Source organism: Copidosoma floridanum, unplaced genomic scaffold (assembly GCF_036245765.1).
Source record: "Copidosoma floridanum isolate Cflo_tuat_1 unplaced genomic scaffold, Cflo_Japanese_pri ptg000030l, whole genome shotgun sequence".
Taxonomy (NCBI): domain Eukaryota; kingdom Metazoa; phylum Arthropoda; class Insecta; order Hymenoptera; family Encyrtidae; genus Copidosoma; species Copidosoma floridanum.
In genome coordinates this window covers 6,826,181-6,843,408 of record NW_028321907.1, presented here as the reverse complement: position 1 = coordinate 6,843,408, position 17,228 = coordinate 6,826,181, and the positions used below count along the sequence as shown (strand labels likewise).

The window sequence follows — 17,228 nt, the reverse complement described above, 5'->3', positions numbered from 1 at the left end:
AAAAAAAAAAAAAAACGCTTATCGAGTATTACGGCAAGATGGACAGATCTGACGTAAAAGTATGTATGAAATGCAAAAATATGAATATTCATTTGACGTGAAAAAAAAAAATAAATAAATAAATAAAAAAAGAAAAAAATGTTGAAGAAATTTACATACGAAAGCGGCTAAAGACGAAATGGTGGGGTACTTCGTTGTTTTCTTCATAAACAAAAGTAAAACAGTATAAATATATAAATATTATACATATAAAAGTATAAATATGACAAGAGGAATACTATCAGAGTAAGCTACTGTAATTAATGTAAGTAGTAAGTAAAGAACATTTACATTGTTAATCGAAAACTAGAGACCATTACGAGCGAATTGTCAATGTGGTGTCTATGGAAAAAAACGAATCCTCGATTATGGGAGTAATACAATTTTTTTAATCAAAACTAATTCAAGTGTTTATCTGTTTATCTTCTTTTTTGTCCACAGAATCAACTCCTTTTCTTTTTTTTTTTCGTTGATTTGAAATTTTTTTATTTTCAATAATTTAACAAACAGGTATTTTTTTTATAAAAAGCATCTATAAATAAAATATGTATATGATACATACATACACAGTTATATATTCAGACAATGATAAATAATATATAATACATTTTTTAGCATCCATATAAAAAACTATACATATATATTTCTATATAAAATAACATTTTTATTTCTACATCTGTACGCGTACGTCGTCAATGCAATACACATCCCTGTATTAATATTTATTTTAATAAAAGCTGTCCAAACACTATGAGATACCCAATACCCCTAGATTGCACTGTTTATAAAAAAAGGAAGATCCCTCAACGGGAGTTTGATGGTTTTATTTTTTAATTCGTACAATTTTATTCTCAATATAATCGGATACACGTTATTAAGGAGAACAAATCTATCGAGTAATCCTAAAAAAAAAAAAAAAAAAAAGTAAATTTGTTCCCGAGCATTTCGCGATTCATCAGCTAAATATTGGAAGCATGGATATACTTTGTAGGTACCTGAAGCTAATATATTATATATTACGTGGCACAAACGCTGGAATGCTCAACAATTCACGCGCGCAATAAATACATAAATTTAGCAGACTTTGTTCTATATTTACACGATCGCTTATTATATAAATATCCATCGTATCGTATCCTTTTACAACATTTATTATCATAGGAGGACAGACCTATGACTAGGAAAACCCAAGTAACCGTGAAGAATATTATATATACTTATATTTATATAAATACTATCAAATGTTTTCTTTAAAGTTCACGATATTAGAGTATACGTCTTTGAATCGTTGGATTACTACTTGATCGATTTCTTAGAAATGTAGTTTTTTTTTATTTAAATGCGGTCCATTGACTGCTTTTTTTTGGAAAATGGAAGGAAAATTCAATGACGAGACAAATACTTCGATAGTAGAAAATATGAATTCTAATCGACTGTTAGGATGATATCGAAACAGCCCTAAAATTTAACAGTAAAAATATTCTCATAACTGTTCGTTAACTGATTGACAATCATTGTACCGCGATGACCAAGTTGTGACAAATTAATAAGAAAATGAACTCCTACATTGTAAAAAATAATTATCAAAGTTTTTACTCCATTTTTTTCGATATCAGCCTTTACCCTCTTCTGTGTAAAATATAAAAACGCAGTTAGCCCTATTCACTAAATGTGCCATACAAGCAATAACATATAAGCATTAATTGGCATACACGTATGTCTGTACACACCGAGAGAAATTTGAAAAATTTGAAATGAACATTTTTTTTTCAGCGGAAAAATTCACGAGTTTAGAATAAATTAATTGAGATCTAGGATCTGGTTTTGAGAATTGGCCCGAATCAAAATCGTATGCTCCTGATAAATGCTTTGTGTGTTATGCTGTCATGAATATAGATTTACCTTAGCGCAGGATAATTAGTTTTTACTCTCAAGCAAAATGCTACTGCAACTAAAATAATTTCCGTATTTAAATAGTTTGTAATGTCTAAATAATGGTTTATCGAGTAATTGAAGAAAAATTAGTGTTGCAGAAAAAGACAAACAATGTTAGTTTTGTCTGGTCAAACTTTATTCGCATATTTTTAGTAAATTCGTTACTCCGGTTGTACGTATTTTTAAATTTACACATGCTGAAATGTCTTAGCAGCCATGAATTTACCCTACAAATTTCAAAACAAAAATATGCTCTATAAACCGTAAATTTTACTCATCTCCTTTTTGCTTGTGTACTTATTAGTGTTACTCTTTGTGATAATACGACGTGTCGTGAATAGGGTATTTTACGCTAAAAATGATAAATATACATTTCCAGTTTAGGCTGGAATGCATGGCGAATGTTAAATGCTTGAGCGTATTTTTAATAAAAAAATCTTTTTTCTCTTTAATCGTGTTTTTATCACATGTTATGATTTATACAAAAATATTAAAAATAGATATTTATTTAATAAACAGTTAAATATCGTAACTTTTGGCTTTATGTTGTAATTACTTTTCAATACTATTTTTCATGCGTTCTCGAAAAACGACTCAACATTTATGATCATATATTCTTTTTTATACATCATTACACCCAGAGATAGACAAAGAAGCATTGCAAATTTTTGGTTTTTCAACTTCTCGATCATTGTACAAATATTATATACATTTTTATGAATATATATATATATTCATTCATGTATGTTTTTAAGGATAATCAACCAATAAATTTCCATACGTTACCGAGTTAGTAAAGTATGCATAAAAGCTCTTTAAAAATTTTCCAAAGTGGTTTAGAAAAGTTTTATTATTTTTATAAATATTTTTTATCCAGCTGTTTATATACTATAGTTTATAAAATATCATAAAAAACGCACTGTTTTTCCGCTACTTTAAAAAGCCTTTAAAGGCATTTGAATTTCATTCAATCAAGTACAAAAATAATCTACACTGTTGTACGATGTTGTTTTTATAACTCGCAGTGTCCAATTTGTCAAATGATACCACTTTGACTATCTCTGGTATAAACTTTTGTTGTTGTTACGAGAATATATAATTCAAAATGCTTTAGTCATCCCCGAAATACGCATATATCTACCGCCAACATTCTTTTACTTTAAATACTGAAACGAACCTTGGAACTTGGTCGTCCTCTTGAGTAAACACCGTATTCGCATCCACGAGTGGTGGTGTTGCGTATACGGCCAGCGCAATCATCAAACCTGTACGTACTGCTCGTCATCAGTGTCTACACTATTACCAGCCACAGCAGCTGTCGTCGATTCTATCCTCTCGTAGTCAGGGTCGTGATAACGGCCCTTGTAAGCAGCCAGTCTCTCGTAAGGAGGTTCACTTACCGACTGTTGCGCTAGGCTCATGATCTCATACTTGACGCTCTCGTAGTTTGGATCCCCGTTGCTCACGCTCTCATAATTTGGATCGGCGTCACTGTCATGGGCCCCGCCTCGGCACCCAGCTACCGAGGCATAGTTTGGTTCTACAGGCTCGTGTGGCATGCTTTCATAATTGGGCTCCGAATCCGTGTCTGTATATTCACAGCAACTACTAGCCCCTCTCTTACGCAAACGTACGCGCTCGTAGCCTGGATCTTCACTGCTCGCATTACTTATCTAAAAACAGAAAATGGATACACGCATAAAGTAAAAATTATAACAAATTAATTTTAACGTGCTTACCTGTCGAGGTTTGAAGGGCAGCGAATAAATGGGGATCGTATCAACTTCATTTCTAGGATTCGATGCGCCTGCTCCTGCAGCAGAATTCAAAGTCAAAGGTCTCAAGGTTTCATAATTGGCGTCACTACCCGGGTCACTGATTCGCTTATCCATCACTGCGGCGTAATCGTGGTTCATGTCGAATACATCGTTGTAGATATCACCATTCACCCTGAGTTGCTGTTGTTGGGACTGCTGTTCGTTGACAACGTGAATCGATACGTCGGACTCACGTTTCAGGATTTCAACGGAATCGTGACTGGACCATGAGGCTCGGCTCATTTCGATCAAACTGAGCTTCCGGCGTGCCGTCAACGTTACTCCGTCTCCTCTCGATGTTGATGCTACATCCACGCCAAAGGCCATAGAGCTTGGACTGTTGTTGACGCTATTACTGATAGATTCGCTGTCCTCGTGATTCACGTCACGCTTCTTTTTAATCACTTTGGCGTACATGTCTTCCAGGGATTTGCGTTCATCGGTTTTATTGCGCTTGTCGACTATCGCGTACATGTCCATGGGATTGTCAGGAGGCGGAGGTAACGGCGAATTAGCCTGTCGCTTTTCAGGCTTAGGCGAGCCTGGATTTGTCACTGAACTCGTTGCGCTCGATGATGATGCTGTTTTGGGAAAAATGTGTAAGGAAAAATGTGAAAAATAAGCATAATGGAAAAAAAAAAGATTTAATGATTATTTTGATAGAAGAACGAATTCAGCTGAGACGTATCGTGAAAGTGATTATGTGTGACGATTAATAAAATCAATTTAAAGCAATAAACAATAATCATAATAACGGCGAATATGATGAAAAAACGTACGAATGAAACTTGACAGTAAATTGATAAAGAAGAAAAATTGTCAAAAATTTTTTTCTCTTTTACTTTTTTTTATTTTATCTTCCACAACAGTTGCTATAAAAAATTAAAATTTTTATGTACATATATGAGCATATATCACATATTTACAAGATAATACGCAACCTCTCGAAGAAAAAGAAGGAGAATAATCACAGACAAGTGGAGAGACAGACGTTGCAACGATTAAACTAATTCAATTGATTACCTTGTCTCGAGTGCGCGTGGGCTACATGCCTGAGACTATCAACACTCGGCGGTTGCGGTACTAACGCGTATAGATCCTCCGTGCGCAAAGTACCTTGCATGCCTGCTACTTCACTTGGAGCAGGTCTGTTAATTTCAACAGCCATTGGTTGAATTTGAGCATAAGTTTCACTACCACTTGTGTAGACCTTGTCTTGCTCGTCTATAGCAGCATACATTTCGTCTAAAAATCATTCGTTCCCTTAGTTTTAAGTATCTTATAAAATATCTTTACTTTATTTAGTATCAAACCAACCAGAATCGTCGGATACTGTTGCATAGTGAGGATCGGTAATCCGCCGAGTTGCTTGCCTTTGCTGTTGAGCGCTTTTTGTTTGCGCAATTATATTGGCTAATGGCTCCCTCACGCTTATACTCGTGTAGCCCTCTAAAATTAAGAAAATTGAGAGTAGTATTATATAAAACAAATATAAAATATTTCATGTTAATAAAACAGTTATTTGTTTACTTGAATCTTGGGAATCGCCACTAAAGTGTTGCTGTTGCAAATTGTTGTTCTCTGGCTGTGGAGGCTGAGGTAGGGACATCAGTATGGGTGGTGTCATGTATGGCAAGTCTTGGTTGGCTTGAACACCACCAGTAATGGCAGTAGCAGCCGGTATATCAGCGCTCATCGGCTGTTCTAGTAGGGAATTGTGCGATGAGGATCGCCGACTTCTTGGCGGAGCAACTGGTAATACTCCACTCGTCGAAGGTTGTGCCAAATCGATTGTGTGGCTGGTGCTGCTCATTCAAAAGAGTATGTACATAAGAACTCGGAATATTTGGGAAAAAAGATTATGTTAGTAATTATTGACTATGCTACAGCTTACCTAGGATGCTGATTGCTTTCAGTCTTTGGAACATTGTGAACTTGTGCATATGGATGCTCTTCTGAAATTAAATATGTACCGTTATTTATTTGAAAATACTCTGATTCAGTTTAAATTATAAATCAATTACCAGTGCTAGTTTGTGGAGTTTTGAGCCTAGCATATAAACTTGCAGTTTCATCCTGAGAGCTTTGTTGTGATATGCTTTGATTGTCTCTTTTGTCTTTTTTTTCTTTATCTGTAATAAATAAGTATAAAAAAGTTGCAATTTTTTTGGCAGTTCATTTTAGTGTAGAATGTGTTAGAAAAAAAAACAATCACTTTTATCCTGAACAGTTGCATATAGGTCAGATGGATCACCACTGATGTTTTCTGTTACTTCGTAAATTGCATCTCTTGATTCAACGTCAACTTCACATTCTGCATTTCTATCTTTCGGAATATCTGGCAAACTCCTGTTAGCAGTGTTGCTCCTGTTGCAAATCAATAAAATCATCAGTTAAGGGATACAAAAAATGTAAAAAAAGTATTTTCCAAGTGCAAGAAAGTGTAGACTACTAAAAGAAATTTCATATGCAGAGAAAACGTTTTAAAAGTAAATTATTTTTAAAAGCACCATATCCACAGCAGTAGAAAACTGCAAAGGAAAAATTATTGATAAAACCTTAAAACCTGAAATTGCATGAAATTTTCTAAATTTTTCTACAACACAGAAGTAATTTGGTTCCAATTTTTCTTTATTTATTTTTCCAACCATATGATAGTTACAATGGTATTTTTTTGTAATGAATTAAAAAAAAAAGATGCAATGATATACTAAAAAAAAGGATAAATTGTTCAAAAAAATCACAGTAACTATCATGTATAGACTAGGTAAATTAATGTAATCTGTTAGTGATTGATTAATAAGGGTATGATTCCACATGCAGCCATGCGTCAGGTTCGAACTATAGACCTTTTTCCAGCTCCATCAACTGTGTCCTGTGGATATGTTTGCCCTGCTTCTGAACATGTTGCAACTCTGCTGAATTCTTCATTGTCAGGATGAGTTATTGTAACCATACCCTCAAGCCCCAAAAACTCACTCCTGTCATAATAGGATCTTTTGTTATCCAGAGCAGGGATAGTAGGATACATTTTATCATGTGTTTAAACATTTATTTACGTAAAAAAGTTTTTAAATATAACTGCTTATTTAAAAAAGTTATTGAAACAAAAGTAAAAAATTTTCAAATACTTAGAGACATTTAAACGAAAACAAAACTAATAATAAATGACATAAAAGGAAAACTGAAGAATAAGTTGTAAATACTTGTCTGCAGCAGATAGAAAATGCTTACTTGTTATCATTGTGTCGACAGCTACATATACAGGCAACAATAAGGCCAACGAAGGAAAAGAGTGCTGCGATGGAGATTATCCAGTAACACCAGAAATAATCAATAATCAGAGATTGTAGCATGTTTATGACATTAACGAGGAGCCAAGTCAATTTCTGTTGATGCTGCTCCGACTTGTTGGCAAACTCAGGTCATCTTTGAAATCTTTAGCAGCTGTACAGAGCAATCTGTTTTCGTGAATTCCACTTAATACTAATATTCACAAACTGTAGTAACTATCTTCTAACTAATAGTTTTGGACATTAATGATATTGCCATTGAAATGTTGTTGAACAATGTTCTTTCAAAGTCAACGCCCGTCATTGATAGCAGACCAATAATCATCAGCCTGCAGCTCATCTGCGCACACCAACACACAACCCAACATCGCGGTGTGTAAAATGTATGCCCTATATATACCAAGTTGGTGTTACCAACATACCAACATACCAACATTACCAACTCCAAGCTTCAAACACACACCATAATACTACTTACAATAATAATATATACTCACTAAGCAATATTATGATATATGTCCGATAAAGAACAGTTCAATAATACGAGGTAGACAAATATTTTCTACGGAAGAGATTGCACGTGAACGTGACGTACTTTTATGGGGATATTTAGAGCAAGAGCGAAAGAGAAAAAGGTACAGGGAAAAAAAAATAGTTAAATGAGTTAAGAGAACACAGTTACGTACGCAGCAGTGGAATGACAATCACAACAAATAGACGCGTACTTGCATAGGTAGGTAGGTACACGTATAGGGTCAGATCATGGATGAGTAATTAATGAGTACTTATCCGTGTGTAACACATGGTAAGTAAATATATCACGCTACGAAAGTCAGATTCGCTATTCTCTATGTAATTTACAATGACAACCGCCAACCATAACGTGAAATCGGGGTCTCAGGGACCAGTCAGGGACCAAGAAGATTAAGCATAAATGGCGGAGCCAATTATCAGTGACTTTCAGACCATATACTTAGATGCTTTCACTCTTTTAGACACTTTCTAGCCGAAGTTCTATTTAAGTAAAACTCACTAGGCTAGTGTCCGTAGCGCAGGGTCTATTTTGGAGCGGCTCATCTAGACCCTACGTCCACTCGGTCCACTTCCTGAAAAATTCACTAAGAAAATTTAAGGTTGCGCTCTACGTTACCGTCAGGTCAATAAGTCAACTACCTTGAATTATGCTGGTGACGATTGCGGAAAACACCCCAAGCGGCGTTACCACCATGACCTACGTATAACTTTACAGCCTCTGATTTTATCATTCTGGTAAAGAGAGCACGGTGTAAGATGAACGTGAAGTTATGTGTAGTAATTATACTAAGTAATGCCATATGGTCGATTTTATTAAACCATATGAATATCTATATTTTTGGAGGTAGACTTTTGGGTAAAAAATAGAATGTAAACTTGCCGCAAACAGCACAAACCACGTCAACTTTTTATTATCTATCTTTAAAGTTGGTTGCGGCTGGTTTATAATTAATTAAATGGCTCTACTGTAAGTGGTAATAATTATTTGGATCAGCGCCATCTAGCGTTGCGAATTTCTGAACTAAAAAGTGGCCCTAAACTTTTCAGCCAGAGCTTTAGCGCGTAGAGCAATTTAGTCACTTATAAACCAGCCGCAACTCATATTGAAGCTATAGAATCAAAAAATAAGAATATATGTGTTTTTGACGGCAAGTTAACAATCTATCTTTTACTCGAAAATTCATCTTCAAAAGTATAAATACATATGAGGTCAATTTTTTGGTAGAAAATAGATTGTTATCTTGCCGCCAAAAACACATGTATTGTTATTTTTTAATTTTATAGCTTCGTCATGAGTTGCGGCTGGTTTATAATTGACTAAATGGCTCTAATCCTGAATGCTCTGATTGAGAATTTTAGGAGCCACTTTTGGCCAAAAAATTAAGACCGCTAGATGGCGCTGATCCAAAATAATTATTGCTATTTACAGTAAAGTCACTTTATTAGTTATAAACCAGCCGCAAATAATTTTATACATAGAAAATAAATATTAAACATTTTTTATGCTATTTGCGGCAAGTTTACAATTTATCTTTTACCTTAAAACCGACCTCCAGAACCGTAAATATTCTACTTATCTTATATGGCTCATAAAATAGACAATATTTACAAAATTACAATACTCAAGACCTTTTACCATTAACTCATGTAAGCACAAATTAATCAGTCGAAAAGAGACAACTGAAGAAAAAAGGCTTAAAAAAGATTTCAGTCACACAGAAAGAGTCTCCTCAAAATGGAGCGTTGGATCTCACTTAATCAGAGAAGGTTGAGTTCTTTGTTTATTTATATTACTTAAAACTTACTTCTCTGTAATAAACGTATTTTTTATTTCGTGAGATCCGATGCTCCATTCTTAGGAGACTCTTCGTGTGACTGGTGACTGTGCTTCTTTTTCAGGCCTTTTTCTTCAGTTGTCTCTTTTCGACTGATTAATTTGTGCTTACATGAGTTAATGGTAAAAGGTCTTGAGTATTGTAATTTTGTAAATATTGTCTATTTTATGAGCCATATAAGATAAGTAGAATATTTACGGTTCTGGAGGTCGGTTTTAAGGTAAAATATAAATTGTAAACTTGCCGCAAGTAGCATAAAAAATGGCAACTATTTATCGTCTATTTATTAAATTATTTGCGGCTGGTTTATAATTAATTACATGCCTCCACTGTGAGTAGTAGTATAGTAGTAATAATTATTTGGATCAGCGCCATCTAGCGGTATTTATTTTTTGGCCAAAAGTGGCTCCTAAAATTCTCAATTAGAGCATTCAGGATTAGAGCCATTTAGTCAATTATAAACCAGCCGCAACTCATGACGAAGCTATAAAATTAAAAAATAACAATACATGTGTTTTTGGCGGCAAGATAACAATCTATTTTCTACCAAAAAATTGACCTCATATGTATTTATACTTTTGAAGATGAATTTTCGAGTAAAAGATAGATTGTTGATTTGCCGCCAAAAACACATGTATCGTTATTTTTTCATTTTATAGCTTTGTCATGAGTTGCGGCTGGTTTATAATTGGCTAAATGGCTCTAATCCTGAATGCTCTGATTGAGAATTTTAGGAGCCACTTTTGGCCAAAAAATAAAGACCGCTAGATGGCACTGATCCAAATAACTATTGCTATTTACAGCAAAGTCAGTTTGATAATTACAAACCAGCCGCAACTAATCTTACAGATAGATAATAAAAATTTAACGTGGTTTGTGCTGTTTGCGGCAAGTTTACATTCTATTTTTTACCCAAAAGTCTACCTCCAAAAATATAGATATTCATATGGTTTAATAAAATCGACCATATGGCATTACTTAGTAGTAATTACTTTAATTACTACACATAACTTCACGTACATCTTACACCGTGCTCTCTTTACCAGAATGATAAAATCAGAGGCTGTAAAGTTACGTAGGTCGTGGTGGTAACGCCGCTTGCTTGGGGTGTTTTCCACAATCGTCACCAGCAATTTAAATTTACGCTCTACGTTACTGTCAGGTCAGTTATAGTCAACTATACTAACTATCGATATAGCGCAAATGCATTTTATATAAGCAAACACAAATACATATACCTATAATATACGCTAGTGTAGTACACTGTCGTCTGCTTTTGGTTGTAACTGAAAGCTTCACTAGTTGTAACTGATAGCGGCATTTTGTTCTTTTGTAAACAATGATGTGCTCTCAGTTGAAAGTAGTATATTAAACATTTATTTCAATTGATAAAATGAATCAAAAAATCGTAAATAAGTTTATGAAACAAACTTTGTCGTTCAACTATTATTATAATACAAGACAACAAAGTATAAATAAAAATAAATATCACACAGTTTCTTATGATTACAAAAAGAAAAACCAATATTCTGGTCTGGGATATTCTAAATATACTTTACAAAAAAACTTACAAAATGGATCAGTACCATTGTATTTTGATTTCCAAAAGAGAAAGTTGTCAAGTGATACCAGTGCCCAACAAATTGTAGAAAAATTGACAGATCTGCCTTTTATTGAGACAGCCACCAACCTTCCAAAAGACAACTGTCCAGAATTTATCAGAACTTTTTCAGAGTCGAAAATTGTTGAAGTTGCTCAGCAAATACTTTTAAAAATACATGAAGCTACTGGACTACCATGGTGGGCATCAATTGCATTGACAGCTTACATGATGAGAACAGTCATCACTTTACCTTTTTCTGTTGTGCAGGTTTCATGTTGTTGGATTGATTTACTATTAATTAATTGATCTGTATTTAATAAGAATTAATTTTTCATGTTTTAAGACACGTAACACTGCAAAATTGATGCTTATCAAACCAGAACTAGAAGAAATCATTAAAAATTGTAAAAGAGAAGCAAACCATGCTGTGTCTTTCCACGGCTGGACAGAAAGTATGGCCAGAATAAAATACCGTAAAGATGTAAGTTTTTAAAAAATTTGTTCTATAAAACAAATGTCAATTTTTATGAGGATAATTTAATGTTTCTCTTAGGTAAAAACGGAATACGACAAACTAATTGTAGAATATAATTGCCATCCTCTCAAATCGTATGTTCTTTTGTTGATACAACTTCCAATTTGGTTTTCATTTTCATTTGCTACAAGAAATCTAAGTTTAATGATTCCTAGAGATGATCCTAGTATGTATTACAATGAGTATTTCATAATATGAGACAACTGGAAAGGAATAAAAATTTTAATAAATATTTTAACAATTTAGTATCACAATTTGCTTACTACGAAATGACGGTTGGAGGTTTTGGATGGATACAAGATCTTACTGTAAATGATCGGTACATGATACTTCCGCTTGCTTATGCAATTATGAATCTAGCCGTCATCGAAGTAAGACATTTACACGTTACTATTTAATCATGCCTTTGAATTACAGCAATTATATAATTAATTTCATTTTAAGGCGAATTTAATGTTTATCGATCCAACTGCATTAACAAGACTTCAAAAAATACAGCGCATAATCTTTAGAGGTGTAAGCGTATTGTTGTTTCCAATCGCCATGTTTATGCCCACGGTAAAAAGAACTTGTTTAACCAATTAAGTTATTTTTCAGGCAGTTAAGAAAATATTATAAATAATAATTTAAATTAATTTCTAGGGGACACTGATTTATTGGGTAAGCAGCAGCTCTTTCGGGCTTTTCCAGACGTTCTTATTCCGTTCGCCTCGTTTTAAACGTTTGATCGGAGTGCCAATCGCAGAAGGAGAGCCGAAACATCCATATCGTTTTTTTTACAATAATTTGAAATCAAGGTTGCGCTTGACAAGCAATTGAGACGGAGAAACAATTAAAAGACGTTAAGCATCGGCTTTTCCTTGAAAAAAAAAAAAAAAAAAAAAAAAAAACGAAGATTGAACGTGAGTACTTGATCTCGCTAGAATATCTATTGCGTAATTAATACGGCTAAAATTATTTCTAACTTTATTCAATAGCATGTTATCTAAATTATTTTATTTGACAGTTTATTCTAAACAAAAAAGTACAAAATGTTCAGTATAGTCGTTAATAATGAACATACTTAATAAAAAATAAAAAAAAAACTCAAGATCCATAAGGCCATGCCTCGATGAGGGATCGTAGGTGTGTGTATATACAAAATAGTACCATGTTGTGTATAGCGCGAATCAACTCTAAGAATGTATAGTATAAAAGGTCTGTGCGACAGACAAACCGATCGTACAGATCGAGAAAATCACCAATTGCAGTGAAGAATATAACATAGCATACTATATCTATAGAGCAAAGCATCCAGGAGAAACACGTCAATTACATGTCACACATGAAATGGGTGTACTTAGCTCGAAATAAGAAAAAAAGCACCTTTTGTAATTATACTGTACAACAATCATGTAACCTGTTAATAAATAATTGACACTCTTTCGAATGCCACTGTTGTTATTGTTGCCAGGAGATTCGATTTTACTCAGACTCTCTCAAGACTCTCTGTGGCTTGGAATTATTCTATACATCGCGTTCAAAACATCGTCATTATACTTAGCATTGCTAGGTAATGATATGACATCACTCTGGATGCGAGCTTTTTTTTGTGATCGGTATTACTTAGTTTACATCCGTTCTCAAAACTTAAAAAAAAAAAAAAAAAAAAAAAAAAAAAAAAAAAAAAAAAAAAAATTATACATACATTCACTGACAAAATTTACGCATAAATTATGGTTAAACAGTTATACGACAAATACATAAATTAGTGTATTTACATCGAGATAAATTCAGTAATTAATTTAAGCAACTTTTGACAAGAACTTTGTTTTGTGTGTACAGATAGATAGATAAAACCAGTTAAAAGAATATGCGGCAATTATCTGACCATCTTATCTCATAACTCTCCGGTACACGTTTATTAAGAAATTGTTGTGTACAGCATTATTCTCTTCTGCTCCAGTCCAGTGTTAACCTCAAGAAACATGAACAAAAAATTAGTGTGGGAAGAAAAGTTTATTTTGTTAGGATAAATAATAAGTATAAAGACATTTTGTTCAAAAGCGACGATGAATCTCCAGATGTTAAATAAATTTTTGAGGCGAAGCGTACAGCACAGCCGCTCTTTACTAATTTTGCAGCATAACGTCATCAGATGCGGTGCTGCTCATTACACAGTGAATTTTCATCATAAATACAAAAATGATTCTTCGTACACCCTTTTTTCTAAGCAATTACGACGAAAAGACTTGAGAGCTGAACCAGCAGTGCCTCTGTACATGGATTTCCAAAAAAGATACATATCGAATGAAGACATTGTTATAAATATTCCTAAGAATAAACAGAATAGAGCCCCAATGGAAAGTACAGATCCCGTTAAGCCTGACTTTGCTGGTATACTTGAAAAAGATGAGAGTATAATTACGGACGCGTTTGAATGTCCCGAATTTCTTGTTGAATTTGCTCAAAGCAAATCCGTAGTATTTGTGCAAGATGTACTTGTACTACTGCATCAAGAAATGGGTCTGCCTTGGTGGGCTACCATAATCCTTTCTACCATTCTTATCAGAACAACTTTGATACTTCCATTGGCTGCCAATCAGGTATCAATTTGAAATTATCTCTTAATTTACTTAGATTTTACAGATTTTTTTGATACATCAAGACTATCTTGTGTTTTCTTTGAAATTAAGTATATATCATGGCTATTTTAAGTGTGAGAATAATAATTTTGTCATAGATGAGAAACAAAGCAAAACTGCAAAGAATGGAGAACGACATGAACGACTACAAGAAAAAATTAAAAACAGAGTACAAAGAGTATAAACGTCACTATGGTTGGCCAGATGAATTATTTGCGCAAAAATATACATACCATGTAAGCATTTTTCATCGTGTTAAGTCTGATCTTAACTGTAAAATTAACAAAATTTTACACACTAACGAATAATTCCTACATAGGTTAATCTAAAAGAAAAAGAACTGTATAAGAAAAACAAAATTCATCCCAACAAAGTACACTTTCTTGTGATGGCTGAAGCAGGCATTTGGCTCTACACTTCCCTAGCAATCAGAAACTTATGCCATGCTCTGCCATTATCTGATGGTATGTGTTACTTACTTACATTTACCGAGTGTCAATATTACATGTTAATAAATGTATTTATTTGTATAACGCAGGTGCTGAAGAGATTTACAGAGAAATGAGTTTTGATGGTTTTGGATGGATTACAGATCTAACAGTTGTTGATCCATACTCGATTTTACCGTTTTTCGCGTGTTTTACAAACATATTTATTATTCAGGTGAATTTCTAGCATAGCCCATGAATATCAATAAAGTATAATTTTTGAATTTCAACACATGTAAAACTAATGATTCCAGGCTCATAGACTATTTCATCCAAATTGCTATTCATTTAAAACGGGAATTACGTATATTACTTGCCAGTTTGGTAATATGTTGATGGTTCCAATGATGGTTTCAGCACCTGCTGCAAGTATCTTTTACTCAAAAATCATGAAATTTCATGATTTGTCATCCTTATCATTTCTAACATTCATATCACTCATTTTACAGGCTATCAATATTTACTGGCTAACTCATAGCTTGTATGGACTTCTTGAGGTTTACTTGTTGCACTCACCCTTTGTTTTACGTCTCTTAAGGACGCCACCTCTCGATTCCAAGGAACCCTACCGTTTCTTCTACAAACTATGGAAAAGCAATATAAAGGAGGCTGAATGAACAAAGCTGTCAAGGTATACCTTTAATTTTTCGTTTGTCGACTGAATTAATTTATTATAACAAACATTGCATAACACTAAAAATACTGTATACTCACATTTCTGATTTTCGTCCATAATTATTTGTTGTTTCGTTGAAACTCTTTCATCCTCTCATCTTCCGTGACATAATAGATAAAACTTGGTGGGAAAATTTACGAGACGCGTCAAACAGCGATTAGTGTCGGGAAAACACGATGATTATCGACAACACCTTTGATCTCGCATGTACTTACGATTACGGCTAACCACGAGTATGTGAGAAAAAAAAATTGCGTCACACAGTTTGTATGTACATGTTTTTGCTTTGGCGATAAACTGGCGAGGGAAGCTCACTTAAAAACGCGAGACGAAAAACGGCGCATGTTTATTCAACGTCAGCCGATTCCACCGATCACAAGTCTTTTGATTAGTTTCTCCAATAATCCAACTTGTACAGTTGTTTTTTTTTCGCTTCGTAAAAATTTTATAGTAATAATGATACCTGGTTCAATTTACCTTTGCATCGCGACGAGCGTCATTCTTTTCTCTGATCTAGTCAGTGTAAGTAACGTTGTAACGATTATGTATCCGATTTTCATTCCAGTAAAGTAATTTCATTTGTGAAATCCAAATTTTACTAAAAGTAAAACTGATCCTTGATCGGCATTTTTATCTCAGAGCTATGTACTGCCTGTGCCAGGTGACTGTACCAAGTATCAAGTGTGCGACTACAGCGGCTGTTTCGTCTTCAATTGCGGTAAAATACGAGACTTTTTATTACTATTATTATTTTTAAAAAATAAAATAAAAATAAAAATGAAAATAAATGAATAAATCATCTTTTTTACTGTTTGTTGTTGACAGGTCCGGGTACTGAGTTCAACGAAAAAATAAATGTGTGTGATTATAAACTCCAAGACCGCGTTGCATGCGGTGCTCGAGACAATTTGGGTCTAAGTCCAGTGGGAGGTTCATATCCGCAGGGTCAAGCGGGTCTGGTTGGCCCATCAGTTCCGGTAGGCCCGATTGGCGGTGGTGTCCCCGCAGTCCAATGTCCAGGAGGTAGTGCATGTGGGGGTGGACAGAGTCCTGCCGGCTATCCTGGTAACCAAAGACCTATCGGTGGCGGACAAGGTCCTGTTGGTAGTTACCCGGGAGCGCAAGGTCCCACTGGTGGTTACCCGGGAGCACAAGGTCCCACTGGCGGTTACCCGGGAGGCGGAACATCTGGCAATGTCATACCCAGTGGATGTTGATCGTTGGCTATAGGATTGGATTTTTTTTCCATGTCGAATCGAGCAATTGAGGATGAAACAGCACATAAAGTACATGTATATACACATTTGTAATTAGAAAAGTTATATAAGCGTGTAAATAAATCGTTGACAATTTCAAGTGATACATCCATGATGTTGTGCAATTTTATCGTGACATTGACTGCCTATTTACTAAAAACCCAAGCGCCTATCATCTCATATAGCGATTTCACAGACTTGAAGTTTTTATATCATACTTTTATCATTTTTTGTTTTCGTTTAACAAAATGTTGACTGTTTAATTTACTTAATGATCATTAATAATAAAATTTTTTTTACAATTAAACATCCATTATTTATGAAATTTTTTCCTCATTCGGGGGACGGGCAGGGGGGCAAGATGATACAAAAAAATCATAAACATGGTGAAGTGCTTATTATAGGTGGCAAAACATTATGTGAGAAATAATTTTAATGATTGCTCCAATAAATTGACAGCATTAAAATTCCTGCACACATTTTATGAATTTCATTTTATTTTCTAATAAGAGAGAAGGTATTTCAGTTTATATACTTCAAAATTTTGGAAATTATACACTTCACACATCAAAATATATTTGATTTTTCGTGAA

At 34.1% G+C, this 17,228-nt stretch overlaps 4 protein-coding genes across 7 annotated transcripts; 3 read left to right on the top strand and 1 right to left on the bottom strand.

The window, feature by feature from the left end:
* Positions 1-965: 965 nt before the first annotated feature.
* LOC106644996 (uncharacterized) lies at positions 966-7,475 on the bottom strand. 3 transcript variants are annotated; one of them, XM_089596755.1, is made up of 10 exons: positions 7,026-7,475; positions 6,641-6,772; positions 6,007-6,158; positions 5,816-5,923; positions 5,686-5,746; positions 5,322-5,599; positions 5,109-5,240; positions 4,815-5,036; positions 3,714-4,372; positions 966-3,647 (listed from the first exon to the last, which is right to left on the bottom strand). In XM_089596755.1, the coding sequence occupies exons 1-10, from the start codon at positions 7,145-7,147 to the stop codon at positions 3,234-3,236; spliced, it is 2,280 nt and encodes a 759-aa protein (XP_089452881.1). In that variant the 5' UTR covers positions 7,148-7,475; the 3' UTR covers positions 966-3,233. The 3 variants fall into 3 exon arrangements, with proteins under 3 accessions (XP_089452881.1, XP_089452880.1, XP_089452882.1); XM_089596754.1 differs by having other exon boundaries at positions 5,322-5,596; XM_089596756.1 differs by lacking the exon at positions 6,641-6,772 and having other exon boundaries at positions 5,322-5,596.
* Positions 7,476-10,808: 3,333 nt separating this feature from the next.
* LOC106645128 (cytochrome c oxidase assembly protein COX18, mitochondrial-like) lies at positions 10,809-12,985 on the top strand. Of its 2 annotated transcripts, none has more exons than XM_014360941.2 (6): positions 10,809-11,323; positions 11,400-11,537; positions 11,610-11,757; positions 11,838-11,962; positions 12,036-12,149; positions 12,234-12,985. In XM_014360941.2, exons 1-6 carry the CDS (start codon positions 10,847-10,849, stop codon positions 12,408-12,410), a joined length of 1,179 nt encoding a protein of 392 aa, XP_014216427.2. In that variant the 5' UTR covers positions 10,809-10,846; the 3' UTR covers positions 12,411-12,985. The 2 variants fall into 2 exon arrangements, with proteins under 2 accessions (XP_014216427.2, XP_089452847.1); XM_089596721.1 differs by having other exon boundaries at positions 11,193-11,253.
* A 427-nt stretch (positions 12,986-13,412) lies between these two features.
* On the top strand, positions 13,413-15,320 carry LOC106647126 (cytochrome c oxidase assembly protein COX18, mitochondrial-like). Its single transcript, XM_089596397.1, has 5 exons — positions 13,413-14,176; positions 14,314-14,451; positions 14,535-14,679; positions 14,754-14,878; positions 14,958-15,320. Exons 1-5 carry the CDS (start codon positions 13,643-13,645, stop codon positions 15,318-15,320), a joined length of 1,305 nt encoding a protein of 434 aa, XP_089452523.1. The 5' UTR covers positions 13,413-13,642.
* Positions 15,321-15,709: 389 nt separating this feature from the next.
* On the top strand, positions 15,710-16,741 carry LOC106647590 (uncharacterized). The gene is made up of 3 exons (XM_014364064.2): positions 15,710-15,901; positions 16,019-16,097; positions 16,205-16,741. The coding sequence occupies exons 1-3, from the start codon at positions 15,722-15,724 to the stop codon at positions 16,594-16,596; spliced, it is 651 nt and encodes a 216-aa protein (XP_014219550.2). The 5' UTR covers positions 15,710-15,721; the 3' UTR covers positions 16,597-16,741.
* The last annotated feature ends 487 nt before the right edge of the window (positions 16,742-17,228 follow it).

Coding starts and splice junctions, on each gene's coding strand:
- LOC106647126 (XM_089596397.1), top strand. CDS start 13,643: ATGAATCTCCAGATGTTAAATAAATTTTTGAGGCGAAGCGTACAGCAC. Junction 14,452..14,534: donor CGCAAAAATATACATACCAT/GTAAGCATTTTT, acceptor ATTCCTACATAG/GTTAATCTAAAAGAAAAAGA. Junction 14,879..14,957: donor CAAACATATTTATTATTCAG/GTGAATTTCTAG, acceptor TAATGATTCCAG/GCTCATAGACTATTTCATCC.
- LOC106645128 (XM_014360941.2), top strand. CDS start 10,847: ATGAATCAAAAAATCGTAAATAAGTTTATGAAACAAACTTTGTCGTTC. Junction 11,324..11,399: donor TACCTTTTTCTGTTGTGCAG/GTTTCATGTTGT, acceptor TCATGTTTTAAG/ACACGTAACACTGCAAAATT. Junction 12,150..12,233: donor TCGCCATGTTTATGCCCACG/GTAAAAAGAACT, acceptor ATTAATTTCTAG/GGGACACTGATTTATTGGGT.
- LOC106644996 (XM_089596755.1), bottom strand. CDS start 7,147: ATGCTACAATCTCTGATTATTGATTATTTCTGGTGTTACTGGATAATC. Junction 5,924..6,006: donor TGCAACTGTTCAGGATAAAA/GTGATTGTTTTT, acceptor TATTTATTACAG/ATAAAGAAAAAAAAGACAAA. Junction 5,241..5,321: donor TGGCGATTCCCAAGATTCAA/GTAAACAAATAA, acceptor TCTTAATTTTAG/AGGGCTACACGAGTATAAGC.
- LOC106647590 (XM_014364064.2), top strand. CDS start 15,722: ATGTTTATTCAACGTCAGCCGATTCCACCGATCACAAGTCTTTTGATT. Junction 15,902..16,018: donor TTTTCTCTGATCTAGTCAGT/GTAAGTAACGTT, acceptor TTTTTATCTCAG/AGCTATGTACTGCCTGTGCC. Junction 16,098..16,204: donor CTGTTTCGTCTTCAATTGCG/GTAAAATACGAG, acceptor TGTTGTTGACAG/GTCCGGGTACTGAGTTCAAC.